Genomic DNA, 15240 nt, shown 5'->3' with positions numbered 1-15240 from the left:
ATATGTAGCCAAGTGGTTAAAATCATCAGCCCTCTCCATTATCTGCCCACTGATCACTGAAGGTTGCATTTAGTCTTTGTCATTTTGTCTTACCAGCATTAAGGCTCTCCCCTGGACTGTCTTCTTGATGCAGTCATGCAACTAGAGCCGTATCATCGGCATGTTTGAATAAGCTAAAGTTTGAATCATTAATCTTATATGAGCATATAAGACGAAAAGTAAGTTTCTTGCATGCCATGTCCTGACTTTATTGGAAGTAGTGGATCTCTCCTCTAGTTTTTGGTTGAACAGGAAGCCATTTGGAGATATTCTAGCCAGATAATTGTAGCCAGATAATTGACAAACAAAATAAATCTTTGCTTCTTCAATAAGAAAAAAAAACAAAAAACAAAAAAAAAACAGAGTGGGGATATAATATGATGCCAAAAACTGAGCAATTACAATACGGCAAATACCTAACATTACAGACTAATTCACCAAGAATCTAACTTGCCTACAGGCAACAGGTACAGCATAACCAGTACCACTCATTTCTATTCTTTACATATGCACATACCACCAATATCTGTCCACACTGTGATCAGGACTTAAGCTCTGCACATCTGGCACCACAGAGAACAGCCTGAGGGCAGAGGAGAAGACAAATGCACAGTTTGACTCAAGCAGCATTGATATTACACACAAGGGGTCAAATTATTAACACCAGAATTTGTTCGTCTGACCACCCGACTGCCCCCCTTCCATATGTAGCGCCATCTAATAACCATCGGATGTCACGGTTGTACCATGAGGCTGATAAATTATAAGGATAACTGTCGAATCTTAACTCCCTGTGGCACACTGCCGAGAGAGGAGGGAGGGGTGGCTGGAGGCAGAGCAGTATAAAAGAGACGGTGAAGGAGTGTGTTCAACCACAGCATAGAGGAGGGGGAGAAAGAGAGGTGTGTGAGTGAGAAATAAGGAAGGAAACAGTCAGATAGAGGTCCTTTTCCAAACAGCTGCATCCAGGATCTCAGCACTAGGAGTGTCCAAAGCAACAAAAAGTAAGTTATACTCGCCATCAAAACAGCCTGTATTCAGATCAGTGTGCTGTCTGTGAACTTTAATAACCATATAGCCAACTTCTAAATTAACTTTTAATCTCTAAATGTGATCCAATGGTGATTACTAAGAGGAATAAAAATGCAATCAGTAAAGTAATGCTTGGATGTAGTGGTTTTGCTGCACAGAGTTAATTGGACTGACTGCATTCAGTTGGACTGACTTTAGTTTGAACGGTGCTACCATCACCTGGCACTGCTTCAAGTGAGATATCTGTCTGTAGATTCACACTGTAAACTTTTGTTCCCTTCAGCAGTTTTGAGAAATTTTTAATCCACAGATGATCATTATCATCCTCATGTCACACCAAGCAGTGACCTGGTAACTACCTTTAATGTTGCCTGTGACTATTTTAGCTCTTAATGACACAGCATGGGGAATTAAATTGAAAAGGCTGCATGCTCAGTTTTACTAGTTATACTTGGTCAAAACTTTTGAATGCAAACTTGTTGTCTGTCCATGTGTGTGGGGGTGTTTTGAGTGTTTAGTCCAGAGTTTTGTCAGTGGATGCAGAAATGTTTTAGTGTTCCCCTGACAAATGGTGATGGCTAACACAGATGTGTAACCCGAGTGGGGCTCAGTGTGGGTCTCCTCTCCTCTGCACTCTGCTGCTCTGAGACCTCAGACTCAGGGAGGATGGAACTCATCTTTTTTTATTATTATTATTATTTGATTTTAGAAAAAAAAATTGTTCTAGTTTTACACTATTATTTGATTTTTTATTTATGTCACTGACAGTGTCACAACAGTCAAATCTGATTATCAGAAAAACATATTTTAATAAATATAGAAGTGCATTGTTAGTGCAGATTGTTTACACATTGGTTTAAGTTAGCACAATTTACATTTTGCGGAAATCTTGATGCAAATTGTTAATTTCATAAAAATAATGAAGTCACAAAAGTACCTCAATGGATACTGTACCGTGCGATAAAACTTATAGTAAAATACAATAAAATGCACAGTGAATTGTTTCTCAGAATGCTGTCAAGTGTCGGCTTCTGTTAGGTTGCCTCATTTTGTGGATCTTTTTTCATGTTCCCACCCCTGAAGCTGTGCTGCTGGACTCTTGTCTTCCTTGGAGTTCCTGGTGTGAAACGGTCATTACTAGAGGTGAAAGTGCAAAGGTTAGAGTCAGCAGCCGAGTGCCAGAATGTCACTGCAGCCTCTCCTCTTAGTGCTGGGAATCACAACAGCTTCTGTTGTTACGGCTCAAGGTGGGTCCCTCAAAATAAAAAAAAATAAAATAAAGGAAAGGAAAAGAAAAGAAAAGAAAAGAAAAGAAAAAGAAAAATATAAGAAGACATTTCTCACAAGCATTCCTAAGTTATGGATGGAAACACATCTTAAAAACAGGCTTTGCTGTCTCCACGTGTATGATTTGTAATGGTGATAACTCTTACATGCTGAGAAAAGGAAAAACACTGCCAAAAAGCAACACTCTTGTACAGCTCTGCTGCACAATCCCAGCCTGAACACTGTGCAATCAAAAGAAAAGCAAGTGTTTATGTGTTTCTGGAGACAACTTACTGTTAGGGCGTTAATAGAGAGAAATAATCATTTAAACAAGCCTTTTTGTGACCTCTCAAATCGCTCCTACTCCACAGTGCATTTTTTCCTCGATGAGTAAGAATTCTCCATTGGTGTGAAGACGTTACCTCCAAAGTTCACATGGCGGCAGACCAGAAAGCCGCTCCTGGAATATCAAAGTTGAATCGCAGCTGCACAGCTTGCAGATCTTACAGATACGACATGATTGCACTGTAGAATTCACTCATGATGTCCAGATGTGGCAAAAGCAACAGAAAAGCATAAATGTCACAGAGAATAACATTATTTTAATAGCCTGATTTAATATTCAGGTGAAATGCAGTTCACTTGCCTGATTTTAAGAAAACAACAATCTAATTAAGTGTAAAGACATATGAAAACCACTTGTCTCCAATTGTGGTGGGTTTTATTTATTTATTTATTTATTTATTTTGGAATTTACCCTCTCCTCTATGGGTTCAGAAAGTTCTATAGCTGTTGGGTTTATTAAAGTTTTTCAGAACTAACTACATAAACTGACAAATACACAGCAGTCAAGCTAAAAACAAGACTGTTTTTCTTAGTTTCCGAAAAGTTGCCATGTTGGAGATAAGTGGTTCTCAATGGATGGAGACAATATGAGTCCAGCCATAAAATTAACCACTGCAGCATAAGCATGTGAGATACTGTAATTAATCAGCTTTATTGATTTTATTGATGATGTTTGTGTGTCTCTTGCAGGATCATGGAGGAAAGACAGAGAGTCGGGCCCTGCTGTTTACAATTCTGAGGGTAACTTTACATTACCAAAATCACTCTATATGTCTTTTTCTGTTGCTCGGGTCATATTTCAAAAACACTATAAATATAAACTGCAAATTAGAGCTTGGTTACTTCTGTCTGGCGTGTCTAGACACCTATGAATGGACCACATGGTTCAACGTTGATCACCCTGGAGGCCGTGGAGACTACGAGCAGCTGGAAGCCATTCGCTTCTATTATCGTGCACGAGTCTGTGATACTCCGCGAGCTCTCGAAGCCAGAACCACTGATTGGATCCCTGCCCGGGACACAGGGGAGAAGGTCCACGCAGACCCCACCGTGGGCTTCTGGTGCCTCAATGAGGAGCAGGGTCCCGGACGTAACTGTTCCAACTATGCAGTCCGCTTCCTCTGCCCCAAAGGTTGGTCTAGTAACACTTCCATTCCTAAACTGGTTGATAAATTATTTCATTAAGAAGTGTTGGTCTCTGTGTAAACGCAAGGGCACATTTTGTGAGGCCTCTATCTCAAAAGTGTGTCTTTCTCTCTAAGACTGATAAATATCTGTACAGGATAATGTGATTACTACTGGACAGAGCTACTTAAAATGCTGACCTTTTGTTATTCACTGAGTCAAATGACTGTATCAAACCAGCATTAGGGACATTAACCTGTTAACCTGTTATAACAGATAATCTATTTTCCATCAGATAACAGTGTGACTATTCAGGGGACCTGGGGTCCATGGTCAGACTGGAGCCCGTGCCCTGCCCTCTGTGGTCAGGTGGGGGTCCAGGTACGCTCCAGAACCTGCCAGTCCCATTCTCTCCCCTGCAGTGGTCCTAAAGTAGAGGGGAAAGCGTGCACCGGACCTGAGTGCCCTAAGTCAGGTAGACTTTTATTTATTTATTTGTCGTATATGCAACATATTCCTGCACAGGAATAGACAGACCATGCAGAAATAACAAAAGTGACATTTCTGTCCTTGCTTTTTTTCCTTTTGCTGTTTAGATTGCTCCCTGCAGTGTGTGATGGGAAGGGTGAATGCTGAGTGTGATGCCTGCATGTGTCAGGAACACACTGTGCTGGGCTCTGTCCGCAGTGCAGGGGGTCTCAAGGCTGTTGGGGCAGCCATCCTCCACTCTGACAAACTCCTTACACTCACCGACCACAACGGACACTTCCGCATCCCTGGCCTCTGCCCAGATGGCAACACCACCCTGACAGTCAGCCTACAGGGTCACGCCCCCCATAACGTCCTTGTGCCCCATAGCACTGAACACACCTCTGTCATCAGTGTCCAGCTGAAAAGAGCAGGTATTGTAGATGTCTGCAAAACAGGAGTTTGAAGTTACAAGAAAGCATTTGACTGCAATCTACACTGCCAATATGATGAAAAAATCACTTAGAGAATACATTCATTTTGTTAAGCATTAAAGGAACCTAAGGGGAGTTTTTTCTTATTTTCAACTGTAACTGTGATTTCTCAGAGAAGCTTCATGTTTTGAACAACCCGGAGACCAAGGCCAGGAGGGAGGGGCAGATAGCTGCCTTCTGCTGCAAAGTGGCAGGAACCCCCAAGCCAGATGAGTACCAATGGTAAGAGACAAATGGTAGCTATTGAAAATATAGCCAGCAGAGGAAATAAATCAGTGGTAGCATAAATAAATTCAACAACAATTGCATTCTTTTTGAATTCTGTCTTCAAGGACCCCAGGGTCCCCCAGGGGTCCTTGAAGTGGTCTCAGAGCATTCCCAGAAAAATGGGGAATATTTCAATTTCACTATTATTTCATTGACTAGAAGTTAGCCCAGTGAGAGAATGTACAAAAATGACTAATATGTTCACAGGGTTCATACTCTTCGCTGTTTAACTGCCAATCTACAGTATAGACAGGTGTAGATTAACTAAGTCTTACCAAGTGGGGATCCCTGAGACCACATCTTATCAAATACAGGTCCGCAGCTTGATTTCTATCAATTTGGGGTTCCTTGACACCAAAAACGTTGAAAACCACTGTTATAGAGAGTATTTTGGATATATTTGTTTCAACTGTGCATTCTATGAACCAATAGGTTTCATAACAACACTCTCCTGGAGCAGCAGTCTGACAGCACACTGGTCCTGAAGGATGTACGTCCTGAGCATGCTGGGGAGTACTACTGCAGAGCCAGTGGCCCATCTGGAGCCATCAAGACCAAACCAGCCACTCTAACTGTCATAGGTCTGTTCTCTCAAAAAATGGTAAACTCATGCAACTGGACAAAACACAGAGATCAAATGTACAGAAATCTAAAAAACAAACCAAAAATATGGTCAGCATTATAATATTAGTGAGGAAAACTAGGCAAGATACTAGATGGGAATATGAAAAAATTAATCATTTTGACTTCTACCTCTCTTACACAGGTAAACATGAGCCTTCATGTAACCCCAAGCCTGAATCCCATCTCATCCGTCTTCCTCACGACTGCTATCAAAACAGCACAAACTCATTTTATTATGATGTGGGCAAATGCCCTACAGCCACATGTGCTGGACAGTTGGACAGTGGCATTAGGTGTAAGGACAGCATAGCTTATTGTTGTGGGGTGACAAAGATGGAGGAGAGGCAGCTGACATGTCAAGGCTACCAACTGCCCACCATGGTGGTGATGGAGTGTGGCTGCCAGAAATGTGTGGACACCAAAGCTATTGTACGAGGCAGAGCCATCGCTGCAGACACTGGCGAGCCAATGAGGTTTGGTCATATCTTCCTGAATGGAGTGAGAGTCAGTCGCACGGGGTACAAAGGCACCTTCTCCATCCAGGTCCCTCCAGACACAGAGAGGCTAGTCCTGACTTTTGTGGACAACATGCAGAAATTCGTCAACACCACAAAGGTACTTCCATTTAACACCAGAGGAGGTGCTGTCTATCATGAGATCAAACTTCTCAGGAAGAAACCTCCAGTGACCCTCAGCTCCACAGAAAACAACACTCTGCAGCTAGGGGAGATAGAGGGCCAGGACCCCATGGTTCAAATTGAGATTCCTCCTCATTCCTTCTACAAACAAAATGGAGAAGTCTTTGTGGGTGATGTCCAGGCAAGTGTAACTTTTCTGGACCCCAGAGATGTCTCCACAGCTGCAACAGCTCAAAGTGATCTCAGTTTTGTAGGAAACGAGGGTGATACCCTTCCACTGAGAACCTATGGCATGTTTTCAGTCGATTTCAGTGGTGAGGAAACAGGTGAGCCTTTGAACGCAGGTGAGGTCAAGGTGTTCCTAGACTCTGCCCAGGTGAAGATGCCTGAGCATCTCGACATCATGAAGCTTTGGTCACTGAACCCTGACACTGGCCTTTGGGAAGAGGAGGGAAGCCTGCAGATGGAGAGGAAAAGAAGGGGGAAGAGAGAAGAGAGAACCTTTCTGATTGGTAACATGGAGATTAGAGAAAGACGCCTATTTAACCTAGATGTTCCAGAGAACCGGAGGTGTTATGTGAAAGTGAGAGCCTTCCGCAGTGAACGCTTCATGCCCAGTGAGCAGGTGGAGGGAGTTGTAGTCAGTCTCATTAACATGGAGCCCACTCCTGGCTACTCATCTAACCCACGTGCCTGGGGTCGTTTTGATAGTGTCATCACAGGCCCCAACGGTGCCTGTCTTCCTGCCTTCTGTGATGATCAGAAAGCCGATGCTTACTCTGCATATGTCATGGCAAACCTGGGTGGAGAGGAGCTGGAGGCTGTCCCATCTGCCCCAAAACTCAATCCCAACCTTGTTGGAGTCCCGCAACCCTACCTGGGAAAGCTGAACTATAGGCGGACCGACCATGATGACCCCAGAGTGAAGAAGACAGCATTCAGCATCAATGTTGCAAAACCAAGCCCCAACACGGCTGAGGAAGGCAATGGACCAGTGTATCCATTTGAGAACTTGAAAGAATGTGAAGAGGCTCCATTCAGCGCAGCACACTTCCGGTTCTCCAGGGTAGAAGGAGACCGCTATGACTACAACACAGTACCGTTTAATGAGGATGACCCGATGAGTTGGACAGAGGACTACCTGAGTTGGTGGCCTAAGCCCATGGAATACCGAGCCTGCTACATAAAAGTCAAAATCAATAGCCCACATGAGATCAATGTGCGTTCCCGCAACATGGGCGGCACCCACCCCAAGACAGTGGGCCAACTGTACGGTCTCCGTGACACCCGCAGCATCCGCGACATGGACCAGACAACTATGTCAGCTGTGTGTCTGGAGTTCAAGTGCAGCGGGATGCTGTACGATCAAGATCGAGTGGATCGAACCCTGGTGAAGGTGATTCCTCAAGGAAGCTGTAAGAGAGACAGTGTTAACGCCATGCTTCAGGAGTACCTAGTCAACCACCTGCCCCTTGCAGTCAACAATGACACCAACGAGTTCACCATGCTGGCGCCCCTTGATCCTCTAGGCCACAACTATGGAATCTACACAGTGACAGATCAGGACCCCCGCACAGCCAAAGAGATTGCACTTGGACGCTGCTTTGACGGCACTTCTGATGGTACCTCTCGTGTCATGAAGAGCAACGAGGGTGTGGCGCTGACATTCACATGTGCAGATCATGAAGTGACACGCCAGAGTGTGTTCCAGGCCCTGCCGAACGCCCAGGGACAGTCAGTAACAAGTGTGGTGAGGGGAGATTCCAGGCAGAATCGACGCCGGCAGAGGGGAGGAGGGGCCAATGCACTCCGTAGCAGTCGTAGACGCAGCACCAGGAATCCTTTGGGAGGACGCACACAGATCACAAACTAGAAAGAAAAACAATAGTGCAGGTCAAGGCTCTACTTTACATTACAAATTATGTCATAGCAGAGATGAGTTTGGATAGTGTTGCCCTTTATCTTGATTTCAAACCATATCTTATACTGATGTTAGTCCTGAATTTTGCTTCCCAATTTTAGTGAACTACTTTCAGGAATATATGTTCATAATTGGAAAGGATCTTAACTGCAGATTCATCCCAGGGAATATCTGAGGACTTTTTTTTTGTTTATCTTACACTACATTTTCACCTGTACTGTGGTAAATATTTACTTGAAATTGTAAATAGAATATTTATTACACATGCCTTTTAAGTCAGTAACCATTGGGTGTAACCTCTAGTAATGAGAAAAAAACAAAATGTTTTAGTAAAGGATTCACCTTATGCCCTCAAGCAGAGCCTACTTCAGCATCATTTATGTTAATAGCTACTGAATTATTGGATATATGTAAAGTTTTACAAAAACAACTGTTAGCCTGGAGGATGGAGGATTACCCCTGTTCAGTTAATAAAGGTTTCTTTAAAACAAGAACAGAAACACAAAGTTCATTCTTTTGACCAGTGATTTATTAAATTAAATGCATATAAAACACTGCAGATGCTGGTATCTTCCATATTGTACTTATCCAATTGTCCATGTAACGTTGAAACTGGTCACTTGCTAGAAAAAAGGAGAAATAAGCCCCTTTCTACTAACTGTAGCCCATATGAAGACATGGTTGGGTGAAGCCCATAAGCCCCCGCTCCTCATCACACTTGATACAAGCCTGCAGAAGCAATGATTAGGAGACCAGTTATAGCAAGTTGATCAACTTGCCTGATCCATACTTTTATCTGCATTAGTAGAAATCAAATTAGTAAATTACATTTTTGTCATGCACAAAAAATACCTATAAGCACTTTGCTCCAAATTTTCAAGGATATTCCAGAGATGTATCCACAAAATGTCTGAGGAAAAGTCACATTACACTTGTCTATCCCTTTTATCTCGAGTGTATGTGCTCTCTGTAAAATTACTAATGAGGTTGATTTATACTTCTGCATCAAATTGCCGCTTTAACTATGCCGCAGGTTTCCGTGTGTCTCCTGCATAGCCTGCAGAGGCTGCTACTGTAGCTTAGGTGCGCCTCTCAGAGCGAGAACTGATTGGCCCATGTGACAAATTTTGCATTTTCAGTTGTACTGAATATCATCGATATTTAACCAGCTGGAACTGAGGTTAGTCATGTTGCCAACTCATCCCTAAAATATCCAGAATGCAAGATTTCACTAAATTCATGGTGAGACACATCCCAAAATATTACTTTGAACACTGCCATTTTGTCAAAGAGTAAACTCTTTCAAAAACTGTAAATAACATTGCTTCCGTTTATCAATGCTTCTTTAACGTGGATTTTAAAGTCTTGATACTGCTGTCATAGAGTTTCAGCAATCGGCTCAGTGTGTGCAGAGACTCTTTTACTCAGAACTCTAAATACTCAGACCGGCGTAGGCCACTACGGTGTAGCTACATCGACACTTCTACGCAGAACTATAAATTAACCTCAGATGTAGCATCCGTTTCAAAGCATCAACAATGCAGCTTTCTGAGGATCAAGATGAAAGATGTATGGACTAACTTCTGTATTTGGCAACCATTTATAGATACTATATACTTTCCTGTAAGAACACTATCCACAGGTAAAGTGAGATACCTATAATATTTACAGACATTCCGGGTAAAGAAACTTGCATAGAACCCCATATGTTTCTATGTCACCACACTTAGAACTGCAGTATTTCATCTGCCATTTTGATGGGAGCAACATTTAATAAAAAATGAGCCCTACAAAACACAGACAGCAGTTAAAATGTATTCTTCATTGAAGCTGGGTCACCCAACAGATCGTAATTGATGTGTGTGTGAGAATGTATTCGAGGCTGAATAAGACAAAAGGCAATTCCATATGTATGAACATAAAGTTAGTGAGACTGGATGCTCCCTGGTATAGTCCCTCTAGTCACTGAAGCAAAATGAAAGGGGCAACACATAGTTCAGATTTTCCAGGATGGCACTGGACAGCATGAGAAGGTACAGCTGCATTTCTGAGGGGTGGGAGGAGGGAAGGGCAGTGGGGATGGAGCCAATGTCACATGAAGTCCTCATAGTCTTGGGCGTAGCCACCATCAAACTCTGCATAGTCAAGGTCATCTTTCATCTTCGCTTTCAATCCACCGCCAGCTAAAACTCCTTTCTTCTTCTTCTTTCCTTTGTTTTGCTGTGAAACAAATAAAATCCACTTAACACAAGTTACACTTAGGCTTATCTCATTACTATCCAACTCTGAAATTAATAATTATTACATACTTGTGAAATTGCAGCCCCCATTATCTACCCCTCCTTTGATTTAGTGTAATGTTCTCTGGCTCAATTCACAACCAAACTAACTATACAACTAAATAACTGAGTGAGTTTGGTAGCGCACCAGTGTACTACCTAAGTCATGGAGGGGACTGAAAAAAGCAATAGAAAAGCATTGTATAGGTGCTACAGATTGACATGAGTGTCATTTGAAATACTAAGAAAAAGTATTGTCGAGGTGACTACCTGAGTCAGTAAATGGCATGGAAGACAAACAAACATGTAACCATTTTAAAAGGGGAACCAGAACGAGGATCTATGGATACTGCTCTTAGTTTGCAATGTGGGCAGACTTGAGCAGAATAGCTTGGCAGACAGCACCCTCTACTGAATAAGAAACACAGATCAGGATTCATCTATGAGACAAATACAAGCATGTAGGCACTTACTTTTTCTTGTTTCTGTTTTTCACTAAGTAGGACTGTCAGGGAATTACTGATTTTCTTCAAGTCATCTATTTCCACTGTGACAAGAGGAAAGAAATTAACATAGGACAAGCATGCCAAGTGCAAAAGCTTGACGTAATCATGTAGTGAGTACTGGCAATCAGTATTGTTAAGCATTAAAAGGGACTGTATGAAATGTTGAGCTTACGTGAAATACAGAGTTCCCGAAACAATGAATCCAAAAAATCTGAATAATGCACAGATTTTTCAAACTGGGTTATCTTATCTTTCAGCAATTTTTCAAACTCTGTGAATTCATCTTTGGAAGATGGACACATGGAATCAATGCCGGCGACATTGTTTGTGGAGCTGCTGATACCTGGGACCAAGAAAGAAGGAAAGAAAAAGAAAATGCATGAGGAAAAACAGAAAAGGGAAACAAGGGGAACAGCATAACAAATCAAAGACATTTTCAGCTATGAGAATCCAAACTAAAACTTTAAGAACTGATGGCCTAAAATAAGATTATAAATTCAAGACTTTTTTTGAACCGACTTCTTACTTCAGAGTTGAGCCTGTCTTACCAAAAGCATCTTTTGCTAACTCCAAGTCTGCATCCTCCTGTAACTTCTTCACTCTTAACTTTTCTGCTGCTTGCTCTTCAGGAGTAAGATCCTCTGGCTGTAGTTAGAAAAGGCGTCAACATCAGTATGGGGGAGGGATAAGAGTCACAGTTTCCACATACTGTACACAAATACACTTCAACCCAAAAAGAAACACTTACTATCTGTTGTATTTCCTCTTGTTTTTTCCTTAACCGATTCTCTTTCTCCTTTATTTTCTCACTCAGCTTTTTCTTTTCAGATACCTTTGTTTCTGAAAATTAAAAACAACAGCACAGTGATCAGGTGTAAAATTGCTAAGCCATGGATAAACACACAACAATGATGCCTGTGAAAGAAGAAACTGCTCGCACACCTGTTTTTTTCACCTCCACCTTCTTCTCTTCCTCCTCATCATCATCCCAGTTGTCCTGTAGGGAGGGAGGGGAGATGGGACAGGTGTCAGCTGGAGTTAGGAGGCTACACTGGCAAACCGGGGTACTAACCACTGTCCAAAGCGTATATGTCCATCTTAAATTATTACAAAAATAATTACAAAATAAAATAGATAAAATGCTCCAAATCAACAAAGTCAAAAGGGTCAAAATAGCAAGAAAAGACTTGTAAAATATGGGCATACTAAATAGTTCATGGACTGACACTCATTAACATACAAGGAAGACAAGGGGCTGAGGAAAGGAGCAATTATCGGAATAAATCATCCATATAACAATAATTATCCTTTTTGAGGCCTGAAACCAAATGGGTGGGTGATTAGTAATCTGAGTTAATCCCAGTGACATTTTCATTCAACACTACTTGGGCAAACAGGCACTGTTTTGTACTGGGGGCATCAAATCAACAATAGTTTTGAGCACCATATGCCACAGACAGCGGTGAACAACAAGAGGCCTTTACCAGCTCTTTCCACGGGTACATGAGCTGAGGTGTCTAAACAGAAACCATGAGAAAAATGGCCGAGTCTAATGGAGGAATAATCTCACAGTTTCTTCCTCTGCACCTCTGCAAAAGTTGGAAAGTTCTAGGCCCAGTTGAGTCATCGCTGGATCATGATATCATCTGATTGGGGCTAAACTTGGTTAGCCGGCTAACGCTGCCTGATGCTGCCTACTTTACACCCGAATGAAGAAAATAACAGGACGGGATGGTAAAGAAACACCAGTCTCATATTCTCAATCGATTCACACATGACCAAAAAAATCTAATACAACTTAATTCACCAAACATTAGCCGATTACTGGCTGGCTTGCTAGCCACGGCCCAGTAGTTTAGCTGGTTAGCCTCGAGCTAATATCAACCAACATTAGCTCGGATATTCGATAATTAGCTAACTGGCGACTTACTAATAAAATAGGGACAATAAATAAGGTTTAAACCACAATGTTCAGCTCACACACCAAAACTTATGTTACTTATAATGTACTACGACTAAGAGTTATGTGAATGCGCTGCTGGCTGCCTCATGAAGCCACACGAGTTCACCGCTAGCTAGCATGAGGCTAACGTGGGCTGCGCTACGACTGACAGCCGCGCCGAAGCATGGCACCGCGACCGCCACGGCCAGGCTCTAACATCGACTAATAAACTGACTAAAAGGTGTCATCTTTACGGTGGATAAGCATTGTTTTGGGTCACGATGCGTACCTTAACATCTTCTTCTTCGTCCTCGCCTTCCCATTTGTCCAGCACAGCCTTTTTAATCGGCTCCTCCGGCTCGAAGTTGTCAGCGTCTGTCAAAAAAAAAAACAAAAAAAAACACAGGAGTCAATGAGATCAAAATACGACAAAGACAACCCACATCTTTTGCTCGCTAACGTGTTAATTTCACGATAACGCCGTATTAGACATGTGAAAGATGGGATGTTAGCGCTAGCTGCTATATAGGCATGTATCCTGTCCAACTTAGTTTCTCACCCCAGTCCGCCATGATGGCTCTGTTGCTAGTGTTTGACAGCGGCTCGCTGGCCCCGCTCAGAAACTACTCCTACATGCTATACACCGCTCTTCTTCTTCTCCTGCCGCGGCTCCTTCTTCCTCTTCTCTGGGGTTTTCCGCTGGTATCCCTAATGTTGCACTACTGCCATCTTCTGGCGTTTTATATATATGTATTTTGTGCCAATCCCAGTTTCCAGGTAGTCCTGTTATAAACTTTTTTATTAATCCCGTTGTCCTCAGAAATTCAGCCATCCACGTGGTGCTTTAGCTCTTGTCCCAGTCTCCCGAGGCCTGTCACCATCCTGTCTCTCTGCCATGTATCTCCCGTGTGTGAAACGTGGACTACCACATGTTTAAAAGTCTGGGGTTGTTGGTATTGCACACATAAGCCATTTGGGTGTTTACCTGTAATATTTAAAGGCCTGTTTTAATAGTTGTGCCTGTTCTTTCCTGTTTGTTCCTGTGCTTGATGTGCCACCCACTCTGATTTGAACTGAGCAAAGATCCACCTTTGATCTCCTGATCCCAGTACCGCTGCCATTCTTGATCTGTTTTCCTTCCAATAATGCTGTTTCCCTCTGATTCTGACACTTTACAGTGACATCTATATTTTCTTTTTTAACTGCTTGATTTGGGCAGCTTGTTCAGTCTTTCCACAGAATACCAGTATGAGCCTGAACCCACATGACCTGAGACTTCCATGTCTCACCTCTCGGCTCTAGATAGTGCTGAAAAGATTTTGTACGCTAAATCCATCTGATTCTGAGGCATACCTGATTTAATACTGTGCTATACAGACAGTGAGTCACTACACACTACAGGACTTCACTGGCTGGTCTGTAACTCTGGTCTGGAAAGCCATTAAAAATAGCATGCAATTCAACTGTACACATTCAGGTTATTTTTGAAGTTTGTTTTTATATCCCAACATTGGAATTCTGGACTCTCATGGCTGCTCCAGTTGCACTTGTTAGTGGGTCCTTTATCCCATCTACTTTTAAGTCCAACATGACAGTTATACTCATTTACTAATTCTGTATTTTCATTCTGTAGCCTTACTTGGTGCAAGTTTAAATCTACATCAGGAGGTTTGTAAAAACTACATCATCCATCCTGCAGTTGTATATGGAGCGACCTCAGTGGTATTTCTCCTGTCTCAACTTGTAGTGCACATACTGGTGATACTCAAACAGCCCTGTACATATTACTGACTTTGATGCAGATCCATACATTCCACACTCCCGTAATGCAGCCTTGATCAAATTAGAGCAATAAAAAATATTTCAGAGATGCAGAAAATCTTTTCCACTTTCTCCAGATTATTTCCACACTGTTTTAATTGCACACCCTCCCTAATTATTTTCCTTGTAAAGAACATTTTTTAATAGAAAATTTAAATCCCAATTTTGTCACCCCTCCCCTTTCCACTTGATTTATTCCTTCTTGCAGTTGCTTCACCACACACTCTACATTTCTCCCTTTTTTCCTCACGAAATTCAGTCATCTACAAATAAAGATCGACCCAATATCTGGTTGAATGTTTACAGCCATGTTATTTATCATAACTGAGAATAATAGGAATTATCACGCTCCCCTGAGGTGTACCGTTCTCTACCACACTTTTAATGGATATTTCTGATCCTATTTTCACTTGACTAGCTACACCATTCAAAAAAGTCCATGATCCAGTTAAATATCTTTGCTTCAGTTCCCA

The 15240-nt window shown here is 42.2% G+C and overlaps 2 protein-coding genes across 2 annotated transcripts; one reads left to right on the top strand and one right to left on the bottom strand.

Moving 5' to 3' along the window:
• The first annotated feature begins 2254 nt into the window (after positions 1-2254).
• On the top strand, positions 2255-8171 carry cilp (cartilage intermediate layer protein, nucleotide pyrophosphohydrolase). Its single transcript, XM_030082115.1, has 8 exons — positions 2255-2318; positions 3373-3423; positions 3545-3814; positions 4103-4282; positions 4404-4709; positions 4883-4991; positions 5469-5617; positions 5803-8171. The coding sequence occupies exons 1-8, from the start codon at positions 2255-2257 to the stop codon at positions 8169-8171; spliced, it is 3498 nt and encodes a 1165-aa protein (XP_029937975.1).
• Positions 8172-8726: 555 nt separating this feature from the next.
• eif3jb (eukaryotic translation initiation factor 3, subunit Jb) lies at positions 8727-13665 on the bottom strand. The gene is made up of 8 exons (XM_030048322.1): positions 13506-13665; positions 13236-13321; positions 11947-12001; positions 11753-11844; positions 11553-11649; positions 11177-11347; positions 10972-11045; positions 8727-10439 (listed from the first exon to the last, which is right to left on the bottom strand). Exons 1-8 carry the CDS (start codon positions 13516-13518, stop codon positions 10311-10313), a joined length of 717 nt encoding a protein of 238 aa, XP_029904182.1. The 5' UTR covers positions 13519-13665; the 3' UTR covers positions 8727-10310.
• Between the last annotated feature and the right edge of the window lie 1575 nt (positions 13666-15240).

The sequence above is a fragment of the Myripristis murdjan genome, chromosome 3 (assembly GCF_902150065.1).
Source record: "Myripristis murdjan chromosome 3, fMyrMur1.1, whole genome shotgun sequence".
Classification (NCBI taxonomy): domain Eukaryota; kingdom Metazoa; phylum Chordata; class Actinopteri; order Holocentriformes; family Holocentridae; genus Myripristis; species Myripristis murdjan.
This window is presented reverse-complemented; position numbering and strand designations above follow the sequence as displayed.